Source organism: Schizosaccharomyces osmophilus, chromosome 2 (assembly GCF_027921745.1).
Source record: "Schizosaccharomyces osmophilus chromosome 2, complete sequence".
In the NCBI taxonomy this organism is placed as follows: Eukaryota; Fungi; Ascomycota; class Schizosaccharomycetes; order Schizosaccharomycetales; family Schizosaccharomycetaceae; genus Schizosaccharomyces; species Schizosaccharomyces osmophilus.
Window position 1 is genome coordinate 1,302,785 of NC_079239.1, and position 13,763 is coordinate 1,316,547.

The following is a 13,763-nucleotide window of genomic DNA, read 5'->3' on the forward strand; positions in this document are numbered from 1 at the left end:
ATTGTATAATAAAATTAATATTAATACTTCCATTTATTGAGTTTCTTCTAACTAACAACTCAGCAAAGAAACTAAGAGAATAAAAACGACATGGATTCAAAGTGTCTAGTTTATTCCTTGGTATCATAAAGGATAGTTACAGGACCGTTATTGGTAAGTTGGACGTTCATCATGGCACCAAAGACACTGAAAGGTTAGTATTGAAAATTGAGAAGAATTAAAATGTAAAATGAAACATGTGTAATTACCCATCTATATAACAGTTAGTAAGGTGTGAAATGCGATTTAACTTACTTTTAACATTGTCGTTGCCCAAATTGGCCTTTAAACCTTCCAGCACAGACTCATAGAGCTGTACAGCTTCGGGCCCCTTCATGCTTCTGTGGAAATCTGGTTTAGCACCTTTGTTAACTCGTGCATGTAACGTAAACTGGGAGACTATCAATGGCGGTTAATAAGCCAAATATGATAAAGCGGCGTTTTAAGCATACCACACAAGATTTCTCCTTGGGCATCTAGGATGGTTTGCCTCCATGGTTGTTCTTGAGCATCTTCGAAAAGTCTCAATTTAAGAAGTTTGTTGCACAGCTTGTTCACATCTTCCACAGTATCATCTACGGATACGTTAAAATCGGTCTTCAAAACGTCTCTCCATTTTTGGTATATACAAATCAAATTCAACAGAGGAAAATGCTAACTTTATAGCACATACCTGTACCAACTCCAACGAGAACACAAAGTCTATCAACAATACGGGTCAGTGAATCATCAATATTATAACATTTGCAATTTAATACCCTTTCTTAATGGAAGAGACAACCGCATCGTCAACTACGATTGAATGATTAGCTTCTAATATTCTAGCAATATAGAGAATTCATACCCGTTACGGAAGCGTTTATAACTTTTTGAATTACAGCCTTCATGGTTCCAGGAAAAGTTCAGTATTTATGACTATTTAAGAAATTGAGAAAAAAGCCCAAAAAAGACGAGTTCCAAGTTATTTGCAGATGTTTTGTATATGACAAATTTGATTGAGAGACACCGAAGTGCAACTTCCCATTGGTTTCTTCTATCACTTGTATACTTGCAAATGATTTGGCTTGGCTTGGACTAGAATGATTGCTGAAAGTATGTATCAATAGAAGATGTTTTACAAAAGGAAGGAGAATTCATAGGAAATTCATTTCATTTTTGCCTTTTCACGTATTAATCTGCATAGGATAGCGCGGTCTATTAGTCAAAACACAAAGCAAACAAAAAAAAAGAGGAAACAGAACATTTTCAATGGTTCATTGATAAGCGAATAATTGAGATATATCATCTATAAAAAATAACAACAAAGTAAAAGTTCAAGATACACTGAAAAGCAAAGTATAAATTCATACAAAAGCTATCCTGTCAGTGTACAAAAAAAAAAGAACGAGTATTGCAGAGCATTAAAATATAAAATAGTAGATAAAGTAATTAACGCGAAATTCACACCGCATCCATTAAGCAATTTATCTATTCTAAAGTTGTGCTTTCACAAAAAGCACATTCCCGCACGCAATACCCCAAAGTTAGATCCAAATACACTGACTTCAAAAAGTTTTATATACTAATATTTGCTTAGTGGAATACATTACGGATGGCTTTCTTCAAACGCTTGAAGATACCCTTCTTAGGAGGAGAGTCCGTGGCATCCTTAGCTTTGTTCTCGGCCTCTTTAGCTTCAGTACCGGCAGGGCCAGTGGTGGGCTTGGCAGCGGAAGATGCCTCGGCTTCCGAACGTTCAGCTCCAGCTCCAGCTCCAGCACCGGTACCAGCAGCAGCTCCAGCCTCCTTGGGGGGCTTGGATGCAGTAGACTTGGAATGGCCAAGACCGCTTTCAGCTTTCTTGGCAGTGTCCTTAGCATCCTTAGCATCCTTAGAGGGAGACTTTTGAGCATCCTTGGCAGTGTCCTTAGCATCCTTAGCATCCTTAGAGGGAGACTTTTGAGCATCCTTGGCAGTGTCCTTAGCATCCTTGGCATCCTTAGCGGGAGACTTTTGAGCATCCTTGGCAGTGTCCTTAGCGTCCTTAGCATCTTTAGAGGGAGACTTACCAAGGGTCTCGTCCTTTGTATGTTGAGCAGCATGGGCCTTGTTGGAAGCCAAAGCCTCGGCCTTGTTAACGGCAGACTGAGGAGCTTGCTTGGCGTCGGCACCAGTAGCACCGGCATCGGCAGGGCCAGCGGAATACTTGGGAGCTCCAGCGGAACCGGTAGCAGCGTCGACGGGCTTGGAAGAATCACCAGACTCCTTGGTGGGGAAGGATTGTCCAGAGACGTCAGGGTACTCATTGTTGTTATCAGCAGGAGAGGCCAAACTACCAGGCATCATAACACCTTCATTAGTATCTTCGGCGTACTTGCTAGTACTGGCACTGTGAGCAGCAGTAGAAGGAACGCGAGAGACACCCTCAGTGGTGACGCTTGTGGTGTGAGGGACATTAGGGTCGTGGTAGGAAAAGTCTTGAGCATCCTCAAAAGCAATTTCCTGTTGCACGCCAGCATCAATGTGCTCGGTCGTGGAGAAGCCAGTAGAGAAAGCGCTCACGGGCACAGCAGAGGCATCACCAATTTCGGAGGAAGAGGCAGCGTTACCAGCAAATGTCTTGGAGCTAGTATCGTTTACAGAGCTGACAGGAGCGTACTCGCGTCCGGTCTTTTGGTTCTGTTCTTTGGAAACCAAGGATTCATCGTTCTCATTAGACTTGTTGCCAGAGACGGAAGAATAGTTATCCTTGGTGGTATCGACATGCTTAACACCACTGCTAGTTTGGGGAGAAGAAACTTCACTTTTTGTGCTAGTTTCTGCTCTGGGAGTACCGGACTGAATACCGTTCATCTCTTGACTTTGCGATTCTTTGTTTTGTTTGGGAAAGAAGTCAATCATCTCTACTAAAACAATGCTGGTTAATAGGTAGGTTCTTAAAGAAGGAAAGATTCACATTCATTACTCCAAGGGATAATGAGTGACTGGCATAGCATGAGGTATTTCTTAGGTAAGACGTAATACATCTCCATCCATCGCAAAACGTTATTGGCCTTCGTTAAAGCAAATAAATACCAGAACGATAGAATTCGTTAAAGTTTTTTATGTCACTTACCATTGTCTTCAGCAGCACTAGGTGCTTCCGTAAAAACAGTTTTACGATCTTCACTGTGTAAGCTGTTATCGTCGCTGCTGCCAATGTCTACGGCAGCCCCATGGGCGCTCGAAGGAGTGAGAGCAGCAGCAGCATCGGCCTCTTCGTTAGAGGCTCTGGGAGTAGAGACAGGTTCATCTTCTTCATCTTCATCTTCCTCACCGTCAACTTCGGTTTCAGGAATGGATTCTGTTCCTGCAGTAGAAGGAGGGTGATGTTCAGAAGGAGTTCCATCAGCGTCAGCACCAGCAACTGCGGCTGCAGCGTGCTTCCTCTTTTTGGCAGCCTTCTTCTTAGCTCTCTTGACAGCCTTTTTCTTACCTTTCGAAGAGAGTGTGGAAGAGAGTGAAGCAGGTTCACTGTTTAAAGTCAGATCGCTTTGCTCGTTTTTCGACGCGTTTTCTGCGACGTTTTCCTTGTTGACTAACGTTTTTTCTACCACTGGATCCATCATGGTATTTACTTCTTGCGTGCTACTAGTTTGGAAAATGGTAGTAGTGGATGGCAGAAGGTAGCTTGTGTGTTTGCTGAAGCTCAAAAATTTATTTCAAATACCGTATACACACGCGTTGGGTTTGTTGTACTAGAACTTTTTCACAAGGTCTTTGCTAACCTTTCTTTTTTACGTTAATAAGCATTCGTAAAAAGATTCTCTCGTTCTCATGGACAGGATCCACCTTCATCCGTAGATGATTACTAAAATCCAGGTTTTACCCATTGCTCTCTATATTTTTTTCCTTCTTTTTTTAGTTGTAGAATCGAAACTTTTTTTTCCTTTCCTTGGAGATTTATATAGACAAATTATTGGCTTCCTTTCAAAGCTGTTTCTCCTGGCTCTTGTTCCCTTCAAATTTCGTTTCCTTTTCCTTTCTTTATATAAATCTATTGAATTTTTCATTTGGCCGACATTCGCATTATTCGTCTTTTAACTTTACCATAATTGCAAAAATTTAAATTTTATTCCTATAGTATACCATACAGCATCAGCATGAAAGCCAGACGCAATATTATATAGTCCACTTGCATTAATTACTTGAAAGGAAAAAAAGACAGACTTTAAAAGAATCTTTCCTTTCATAGCTCCATATTCAATTGAATGTACTCTTTCAAACACACTTAGGCACAAACACACAAAGACTCTCTCTTCTTTCGTCTTACCATCCATCCATTCCGAATGCATCCTTATGAATGAACGGATTAAACGGACGGATGGATAGATGAATTCCACTCACTGCCTAAGATTAAGACCAGGACCTACGATCCAAGATCTGTCCCTTCTCTCATTCACTATGCAAACACAAATAAGAAATCCACAATTTCATCTGCAGCCGCATCTCCGTTCATCTGTTCAAATTATTATTGCTCTTCATCATGGATGGGTGAGAAATCTAATAATATCATTTCCTATATTTGAGAGAGTCTATGTCAAAGAAACAGGAGAAACAAAAATGTCGAATTATTCACAGTAATAGATGTATAAAATAAAAGAAATAAAAGGAATAAAAGGAAAAAAAGGAAAAAAGGAAAAAAGGAAAAAAAAGGAAAAACTTGGTTTTTGAATAGGAAACCCAAGCTCAATAAAATAAAATAAAAAATTGGCATCACTTTGCTTTTTGCGTACAATGCATGAGAAATAAATTGAAAAACAATAAAAGTCGTAAACTGACCATCCGAGCAATCAATAAAGACAAACGTACCATACCATCAAGAAAAGAAATGCTCATACTGAGAGTAAGATATGATCCAAGGCTCCATCCAAAATTTAAAACTTATTAGATACAAAAAATTGAAGGCGTTTCCAATTTTCATGTAATAAAATCCTTAAAGATAGTCGCGAAATCTCGTCAAAATTCATATCATGTTGAAATGCTCATTACGAATCATGAAGAAAACACGTCGTTTCTAAAAAACCGCATATATGCAGCCATCTGCATAATATTATTAAGATATTACGCGTCATATCGTTATTACTTATTTGTTGAGAAATAAGCCATCGTTTCAAATCAAGCTTCACTTGTTCCGTGATGGGATTCTAACTGCCGTTGACTTTCTTGTTTAGAGTCCAACTCTGCTCTTGGTTGTTGGCGCATCAAGTCAATGGCATTGCCCAAAAGTCGGTTGAAGGTAGGCTTGTCAAAGGTTGCCAACTTTAAACGAGATTTGGCACGCACCGTTGCGGTTCTCTGTGTTTCGTGAATTAAAGCTAACTCGCCAAAATAATCACCCTTTGTCAATGTCACTACCGTGCCTTTGTCTTTTTTAATCACCTCTGCTTCACCATCTTCAATCAAATAAAACTCGTTCCCAATATCCCCTTGGCGAATTACTTCCTCTCCAGCCTGAAAAACAACTGTTTGAAGGGCATCTGCTATTTTTTGGCGTTGATACTTGTCCAGACTTGACAAAATAGGAACTTCCTCAAGCAAACTTTCATACATACGGCGTTGGTGAAAAGCATTTTGCAACACAATACGATGGAAACTTGCTCGGTCCAAGGCATAGAAAACACAATCAGGAGTCTTGGACACAACAGTTGCTGCCCGAGGAGCGTTGTACATTAATGCAAGTTCGCCAAAATATTCCCCTGGAAACATCGTAGCAACATGATCCCCGTAACCCGAAGCCAGTACTTCTTCTGTCGAGACGTTTGGTTCTTTGCGTTTGTAAACATCAAATTCACCCTTCTCTATAACGTAAAAGTAATCACCCACAGCGCCCTGTACAATCAGTGCTACACCAGCTTCGCCAATACGTTTTTCCGTCATAGCGCTCAAGACTTCCAAGTACCGTTCCTCGTCCAAATTCTTAAACAAGAAGTTGTGACCTACTGCTTTCTTCAAACGTTCCAGTTCTTCAGGGCTTTTTAAGGGAACCTGTGGACGAGGCAGTTGCATAAACGAGTTGGGATTCATCGACTCGGCAGACACGGATTGTCTTCGTAAGAAGTTGTAATTTTGAGGATAAGAAACGTTCATTTCTTTCAATCCACCCGCTTCAGGAGTGTGAAGTACTTCAGGACCCACTGCCTCGGGCCCTCTGGACATCTCGTGCAGGTCTGATAAATAGTCATCTTCTGAGGCATCCTCGCTTAACGCTTCGCTCATGGCATCATCCATATGAAGCATCTCTCTGCGTTCATTTTTCAATTTGCTACCAAAGAAATCAAAGCAAACTTGAAGGAGATCAGTACAACCCTGCTTATTTACAAGATTTCTCAACTCCTCTATAAGCTCGTCGAAAGAAGCGTTTGAAACCATAGCGCCTACTTTAGAAAATTCCTCGATTTCTCTCCAATTTTTTAGGATTTGATTTGTCCTTCGCGCCTTGGAAACCTCTTGCAGTATTTTATGAAGCGTTTATATTGTTGTTTTCAAAAAAATAAAAATGAATCCAGTCCTTTGGTTTGCTTATTCCTCTTGATATACGTTAAGATCAAGTTCCTCAGCTCCGGCTTCCATTAGTTGACTGACAGTGATCCATCCTCTACGTCACTCTACATGTTATTACTCCACAGTTCCTATCTGTACTCCACATTGGACTAGCAATGATTAGAGGGACTAGCGTTACTTAACGACACTTAACATGGCTCGTAATGTCATCTAAAAATTTGCAACGCAACTCTTGAAGAAAATTAGAAGGAATTTGTTTTTAGTGAATGGGAATTAAAAGAATGGAGTGTATCAAGGATGAAAACGGTTTCTGCTTAAAATCAAATGTTTCTGATATAGAAGAGATGAATTGCTCGTTGTATGGATCGAAAAGTTGATTCTGTTGAAAATCGTTTGGTGTAATTACTTTATATGAGTAAGAACTGTCTTTTATTATATACAAACGCATGAATTAACTAACGGTCCAAGAGAATTGAAAGATCACATAAGGCAGTAAGATTGAGGACGATGAAGTGCCCTTAGGAAACCACTGCTAAGCTTCCGTGTGATCAAAAGAAGGGATATAAAAGGGATATGGCTGGGTAAATTGTTCGTGGTATAGCGAATTAAGATAGAAATATTAAAATCGGAAACATTAAGATAAAGACAACGTAAATTCACAAATCAAATCAACAATTGACAATTCTGGATGCCAAGTAATGGGAAGAGAGAGTCTCCGCTGGTAAAATCGTTTTCATTTTCATCATTCATTATAACTTCAAATGAATCCTATTCGGAAAAAAAGAAAAGCATAGAGGTCCAATGCAGTCCTCCAGATTATAAATCAGGTATACGAAGACGGAGCTTCATCAAATTGTCGTTTCACTCCACGAAGAACGTCCCCTGTTGATTGCATTGGGTCCTGGTGATTTTCTTGTCTTCCTTCTTTGCTTTCTCCTCCATGCTCTGAATGTAGACTTGGCGTCGTATGAAGGGAATTGCCTTGTATCCCACTGCTAGGTGAATATGCAGCATATGATGGCATCGCAAAACTTGGTCGCTTTTCTCCGTTAGCTTCATGAGATGCTACGTACAGAGGCCGATCTGACGTCAAAACGGAGGTATTTGGTACAGTACTTGTTTGCCCTGAGGAGCCTGACAAGGAAGTGTTCGGCTTGGAAGTCGCGGAGGATGCAGCAACTGCTCCAGGGGGTAACGGATCTTCTATAGTTCGGCCATATGGAGAATCTTTGGGTTGAGAATGGACAGGCGGTCGTACATACGGAGGGGGAACAGATGTCATGGTAGAAGGTGGCGGTGTGGGCATATGGAAAAAAGGAGCATTTGGTTGAATGGACGAGGAAGATGCTGTCGAGTTGACATTTTGATTCACAGACGAAATAGAGGCTTTTCTTCTTTTAGTTTGCTGAGTCGTATCTTGTTGTTGAACAGTTGGGGTTGGTACCGGTTGCTTTTGTAACTTTTTGGCTAGGGCAACGGCTAACGCATTTGCAATCGCAGTGGCCTGCGCTGGGTTGTTCACGGCAGCCGGTCCTAATTGTCGGTTAATGTGGTCTTGTAAAAGCGAAATCGCATGTACCGCTTGCTCGTTTGGTGCTTGTTGTTCACCATTTGAGTTGCGGAAAAATTCAGGATTCAACGCTAATTTGCCAGACTGCATAATGATGGGCTGGATGCCAGACTGTAATAATGATGGTTTTTCTTCTTTAGGTGCTGCTGCTCCACCGCCATTTGCAGCAGGTGTCCGTTGTGAAGTGTCAGAAGTCATTGAAGAACTGATTTTACCGCCTACCGACATATTACTTTGAAGGGGATCAATGTTCTCATGGTCGAAAGATGTAGTACCCGTAGCAGTAGGTGTGGGTTTCTTTGTTTTCCGAAACATATTTCCTTCAAACTGGTCAATATAGGAGGGATCCAATATCCAAAATGACCCTTTTCCAGACTCGTTTTGTCTCCTCGGTATTCGTATAAATGCTTTGTTCAAAGATAAGTTATGCCGAATCGAGTTGTGCCAAGCTGGTGGTTGATATTGATAATACGGCCACGTATGGGAAATCCATTCGCAAATATCGCCCAATGTCATCTTCTTATTAGAATTGGATATAAGGGTACGTGCAATCAAATTTGCATAAGAAAGATTAGGCTTTTGATAAATATCACCGAAATTTGGTGGTGGATTTGATTCTAAACCCGGATGCAAAGGGATTGATGCCGAAGGATGATTCGACTCTTGATCAACAGAAGTCTGTTTTGGGGGAATGGCATTATTTGGAGGAGTCTCAGAAAGATTTCGTAAGGTTTCAGGGTTAGCAGATGGGGCTGACGAGAAATCGCTCGATGCCTGACGCTGAATAGATTGAGGAGATACAGTTTGTGGTTTGTATTCGGAAGAGTAGGGAAAGGATTCTAAAGGATGAGGAGTAATCGCATCAGGATGCTCAAATATATTTGCTGATGCAGACTCGGCGGTCATAAGAGGAGGAGGAGGAGATAATTGAGTAGTGTTGAGCTCAGATTCCTTTTTTACGGATGTGTAAAAAGAGCTTTGAAGTTCTTCAATAGGTGGTTTTTGTTCAATCACAGGAGTTATAGTCGTGCTCATCTTCTGGGGATCAGCGGTATCAACATCATGCTTTCTCGCCGTCTGTTTTTGCATTCCTTCCGGAAGAAGAAAAGAGAAAGAGATCTGTCCAATTTGAACGCGAGTTCCACTATGCAGTGCGACGGTAGATCCGCGTTCGACGAATTCCCCATCAACAAAAGCTCCGTTTTTTCCAATGACGGAAAATTCAAACCTTTGATTTGGGAAGCTGTATACAATTTTAGCATGCTGACGAGATATAGCTTTGGTGTCTCCCAGATGAACATCACAATCACTAGAATTACTGGCTTTCCGACCCATTGTAACTTGCAGAGTCTGAACAAAGAAAGAAAACTTCTCAAATTCTAGTTTGGCGTAGGCTTGAACCCTGTTGGTACCTGATTTTTTCTCCGCTGCATCTTGTCGAACTGCGTCAGGCATGCCTACACTTGTACCAAAACCTTCCTTTCCTCAGTTTTGAGATTATCAAAGCCAATTGCTACCGCAACAAAGCGTGCAAGTTAATTTCTATTAAAAAAATAAATTACTGGCGAAATGAAAAGGGGATTTCGCCCTTTTAACCGAAACCGTTACTTTTCCACCGAATGTGTAGTTGATGGAGTGGTAGTGATTTGGTGCTACTAAGTACACTTTCCAACTTCACAACATTCGGCGTAATCCCAAAGGTGTTATAGTTTGCCTTAAATTTGTTTTCTTTTATATTTCTTTTAATAACTTCAGGATTATACAAAAAAATTGTTTAATCTCAGGTTTTAATTGGCATATCCTGAGGGTTAGCACTCAACAATCTTTACTACCAGAATTATTGAATCAGACAGGCTTAGGAAAGTGATTGATATTATTTAGAAAGATGTCAAATATTTTGAAGTGGTTTGGAGGCGCCGGTCGTAACAAAGACGTGACGAAGGATACAATCACTCGATTCCAGGATACTTTGTCTATGTTTGAAAAGAAAGAGCAAAGACTAGAGCGTCAAATTGCTGAACAAAATGAAATTGCCAAGAAGAATGCGACTACAAATAAAAGGGGTACGAACAAACAAAACAAAAGAAGTGTTTATTGAATAATGATGAGCTTACTAACTGTTTTTAGCGGCATTGGCGGCCTTAAAAAGGAAAAAGATGTACGAAAATGAACTTGAAAAGATTGAAGGAAGTCGCATGAATATTGAGCAACAGCTCTATACCATCCAGAATGCAAATCTCAACTTTGAGACCTTACAAGCTATGCGTCAAGGTGCTGAGGCTATGAAGCAAATCCAACGAGGTGTGGATGCTGACAAGGTTGATAACATTATGGATAAAATTCGTGATCAACAAGCTATTTCTGAAGAAATTTCTGCTATGATCAGCACACCCGTGGGCTTGAACGCAGACGTGGACGAAGATGAACTGGCAAATGAATTGGATGAATTACAACAAATGGAGCTTGATAATAAGATGCTTGGAGCCGAGAAGCCACCTGTTCATGCCCCTGGAGTCCCTACCGGTACCCCCGTTGACAAACTTCCTTCGGTTGACAAACCTCAAGAAGTAGATGAGGAAGAGGAACTAAGAAAACTGCAAGCTGAATTCTCCCTTTAACTGTAACGTTAGATATTTATAATGAAAGGCATTATATGCATAAACGCTTAATGGAGGACAAATGCAAATGAATTTAGATGATTGCATGATGTTTCTTGTTGCCATGTATCAATAAAAACAATAAAATACGTTTATATTTACGGAGGAGGAGATACGTAAAGTAGAAAAATGTGAAAGCCATTTCTAATTTAAAAATAAAAAAAAAACAAAAATCGAACGTCCCTCTTTACGAAATGCTATTCATCATTTTCGATAAGAAATTACTCATACGAAAAATATACCACTGACAGTATTAGAAATGAAGTAGTTAAACATAAAATAATTGAGGTTAAAGCTTTTGTATGATGCACTGAAATATTGAAACAAACGGGCAAACCCCGATTTTTAAGTATAAGTCAAAAACTCACTCTATTTCATTACTTTTCAGAAGGGTGAGCATAAGGCTTAACCAACATTTCAGAGAAGGATTTCAAAGCCTCGGGGCCACGAACTTCCGCAGGAATTTGGGGTACTTTCACGATGTGAAAGTCTTCGTATAACTCTTCAATTTGGTCGAGATACTTCTGCTGCATTTTTCTACGAGCAAGACATTGCGGACAAGTTGTATGAGGATCCAATAACAGTTGGTTGACCACAATGTTATTTACATCAATCTCGTATCCAACCAATTCTAACACAATTAGTAAATCAAGAAAGTCAAAAGGACTTCGTGCGTATACAGTCTCACATAAAGCCAAAAAAAATCTAAATACTTACCTTGAATCATTCTTTCAGTCTCATAAAGCGAGAGGAATTCAGAAATGCAAACACAAACAAAGGTGGTTAGTTCTGCGTTCTTAAACTGTTGGTTCACTTGAGAAATGTTTTCACGCATGCCTTCAAGCTTACCAAAGATGTCATCCTGGTTTGCGTTGACGCCCATTAATCCACTCATCTGATTAATCATAGGACCAAAGCGACTAGAGAGGCCACCAAGTTTGCCTAGGGCCTTTTCAAGGACAGTTGGGAAATTCAAAAATCTCAGAGTATGACCGGTAGGAGCGGTATCGAAGATGACACAATCAAATTCCATGGATTTAACTTGTTTTAAAATTTCGGCAAAAGCGAGCGCCTCATCAATACCTGGAATGGTAAAGGCTAAATCTTGCATCATACCAGACATGGGATTGTTAGGATTTTGTTGGTCAGCTTGCTCTGTCATTTCTTGAATAGACTGATTTGGATCAATTTCCATAGCGCTAAGATTTTCAAATCCAGGGACCTTTTTGGCGTCTTTTCCAAACTTTGTTCCAAATGCATCAGACAAGTTGTGAGCAGGATCGGTCGAAATCAGCAAAATAGAAGAGCGAACCTTGGACATTTGAATAGCCAAAGAACAAGAGGTGGTAGTCTTACCTACGCCACCTTTACCACCGACGAATACCCATTTCAAGGTCTTTTGATCTAACAAGTTCTGCAAAGTTCCGGGTAAAGGTTCTAATGACATGATGGATTAAAGATAGTGTACGAAAAGTAACAATTTTCACTTCTCTAATTTAGTAAACGATGGATCCTGCGAAATGAACAGAGACCTGTTATATGGTGGAAGTATGATTTTCTAATAGAGGATGTGTTGTAGTATGTACTGGAAGAACCATAAAGAAACTAGACGAAAAAAAAGCAAAATGCAGAAAACCAGGAAAAGAAAAGTAATTTAAATTTGAGTATTGCATAGAGGCAGTTTTTACTTGGTTTGAAAAGTGAAATAACACATGCCGAAAAGGCTGCATTACATTAAAATAATGAGTATAGAATGGCAATCTAGTAATTGAAAAAGCTCACTAGCAGGTACAAAGTACAACAAAAGGGAATTCCTCTGAGCAAAGTTCTTGGAACCCCAGACAAGATCTATGTAGTGAATACGTTTATCCAGTAGACATAAGAGTATTTGGAATGAAGCTATTAGACTTTATTCATAGTAAGATATCGGTATTATAAAGAGAATAGCTGAATCAAAATAGTACTCCAGGCATTTCAAATTCGAAAAAGAAGGGACAAAGGAGGGCATGCAAGACTCGTATTGAATAACCAAATGAAAAGAACTGAAAAAAAAGAACTAAGAGGAAGGAGGAGAAAGTATAGTAATAAATAGGTCGTAAAATTCAAAAAGTCGGGAACGCAGGCTAAAAGCGACATGGACAGATTATTAGCTGAATATCATCAATTTGGAAAAGTCTCCGTGTATAGCCTGATGTCTAATTTTATAATCACAATATTCTTTGGGTAGAAAAAAAGGAAAGTCTAGCAACAACCAATGCCAGTTGAATGACCATTGAAACTATTGTCGTCCCAGGAAAATAATAGGTATCCTATCCAAGCGCCAAAAAAGGCAAATAAAATAACGTATCCATTGAAGGACATGACGATAAGCATGAGTATGGTAGCGGCACCGTAATAGCAGGTTTGAAGGAAGGCCCGAGTGAGCTGTTGGCGCACATTCACATGAAGAGTATTGCCAGGAAAAAATAATCGTAAGGGGCCTTGTAGTGTCTTTCCATTAGATTGTTGAGCAATATAAGCGTCAAACATTCTCTGGACTCTCCTGCAGGCCTCAATAGCGATAGCAAAGAAAATGACACCAATAATTGAGCCAGCAAATTTGTTTGCCGTATACGCATGCCAAGAGTTGGACAGAAAACAAGAGTCAATAGTATACCAATTCCAGAGCATGCTCATTTTGCAAGAATGTGGGGAGGAGTTTCCCATGTCCATACCGCTCATTTTTTGCGCCGAAAAATCTAAAGCATTCTGCAACTCCATTTTCTCCTGTATTTTTATTTTTGTTTTTGAAAATTTGGAAGAAGCAACGGAATTCTTGAAAAAAGTAGAAATCTAAAGAACGATTTGTTTACTAAGTATAAGGAGGGGTGTTTGTCGTTAAAATAAAATACCGTAGTTTACTCTGGATCTTTAATAGATATCCCCTCCAAGGATTCATCGTTTATATAAGTCCTGGTACGAGGGTGTTGTGCTTT

At 39.9% G+C, this 13,763-nt stretch overlaps 7 protein-coding genes across 7 annotated transcripts; 1 reads left to right on the plus strand and 6 right to left on the minus strand.

Annotated features, from left to right (window-relative positions):
• Window positions 1-110: 110 nt before the first annotated feature.
• dtd1 (D-Tyr-tRNA deacylase Dtd1) lies at window positions 111-926 on the minus strand (the record flags this gene model as incomplete). The annotated part of the gene is made up of 6 exons (XM_056181879.1): window positions 111-186; window positions 291-438; window positions 492-614; window positions 713-741; window positions 798-831; window positions 884-926. The coding sequence occupies 6 exons, from the start codon at window positions 924-926 to the stop codon at window positions 111-113; spliced, it is 453 nt and encodes a 150-aa protein (XP_056038075.1).
• A 685-nt stretch (window positions 927-1,611) lies between these two features.
• On the minus strand, window positions 1,612-3,626 carry SOMG_03089 (cornified envelope assembly; the record flags this gene model as incomplete). Its single annotated transcript, XM_056181880.1, has 2 exons — window positions 1,612-2,924; window positions 3,134-3,626. 2 exons carry the CDS (start codon window positions 3,624-3,626, stop codon window positions 1,612-1,614), a joined length of 1,806 nt encoding a protein of 601 aa, XP_056037490.1.
• A 1,549-nt stretch (window positions 3,627-5,175) lies between these two features.
• Window positions 5,176-6,429, minus strand: cgs1 (cAMP-dependent protein kinase regulatory subunit Cgs1; the record flags this gene model as incomplete). Its single annotated transcript, XM_056181881.1, has 1 exon — window positions 5,176-6,429. One exon carries the CDS (start codon window positions 6,427-6,429, stop codon window positions 5,176-5,178), a length of 1,254 nt encoding a protein of 417 aa, XP_056038175.1.
• Window positions 6,430-7,384: 955 nt separating this feature from the next.
• fhl1 (DNA-binding forkhead transcription factor Fhl1) lies at window positions 7,385-9,586 on the minus strand (the record flags this gene model as incomplete). The annotated part of the gene is made up of 1 exon (XM_056181882.1): window positions 7,385-9,586. One exon carries the CDS (start codon window positions 9,584-9,586, stop codon window positions 7,385-7,387), a length of 2,202 nt encoding a protein of 733 aa, XP_056038174.1.
• A 430-nt stretch (window positions 9,587-10,016) lies between these two features.
• vps32 (ESCRT III complex subunit Vps32) lies at window positions 10,017-10,749 on the plus strand (the record flags this gene model as incomplete). The annotated part of the gene is made up of 2 exons (XM_056181883.1): window positions 10,017-10,194; window positions 10,259-10,749. The coding sequence occupies 2 exons, from the start codon at window positions 10,017-10,019 to the stop codon at window positions 10,747-10,749; spliced, it is 669 nt and encodes a 222-aa protein (XP_056038173.1).
• Window positions 10,750-11,165: 416 nt separating this feature from the next.
• Window positions 11,166-12,235, minus strand: get3 (GET complex (ER membrane insertion) ATPase subunit Get3; the record flags this gene model as incomplete). The annotated part of the gene is made up of 2 exons (XM_056181884.1): window positions 11,166-11,419; window positions 11,506-12,235. The coding sequence occupies 2 exons, from the start codon at window positions 12,233-12,235 to the stop codon at window positions 11,166-11,168; spliced, it is 984 nt and encodes a 327-aa protein (XP_056038172.1).
• A 794-nt stretch (window positions 12,236-13,029) lies between these two features.
• On the minus strand, window positions 13,030-13,548 carry ctr5 (plasma membrane copper transporter complex subunit Ctr5; the record flags this gene model as incomplete). Its single annotated transcript, XM_056181885.1, has 1 exon — window positions 13,030-13,548. One exon carries the CDS (start codon window positions 13,546-13,548, stop codon window positions 13,030-13,032), a length of 519 nt encoding a protein of 172 aa, XP_056038179.1.
• Between the last annotated feature and the right edge of the window lie 215 nt (window positions 13,549-13,763).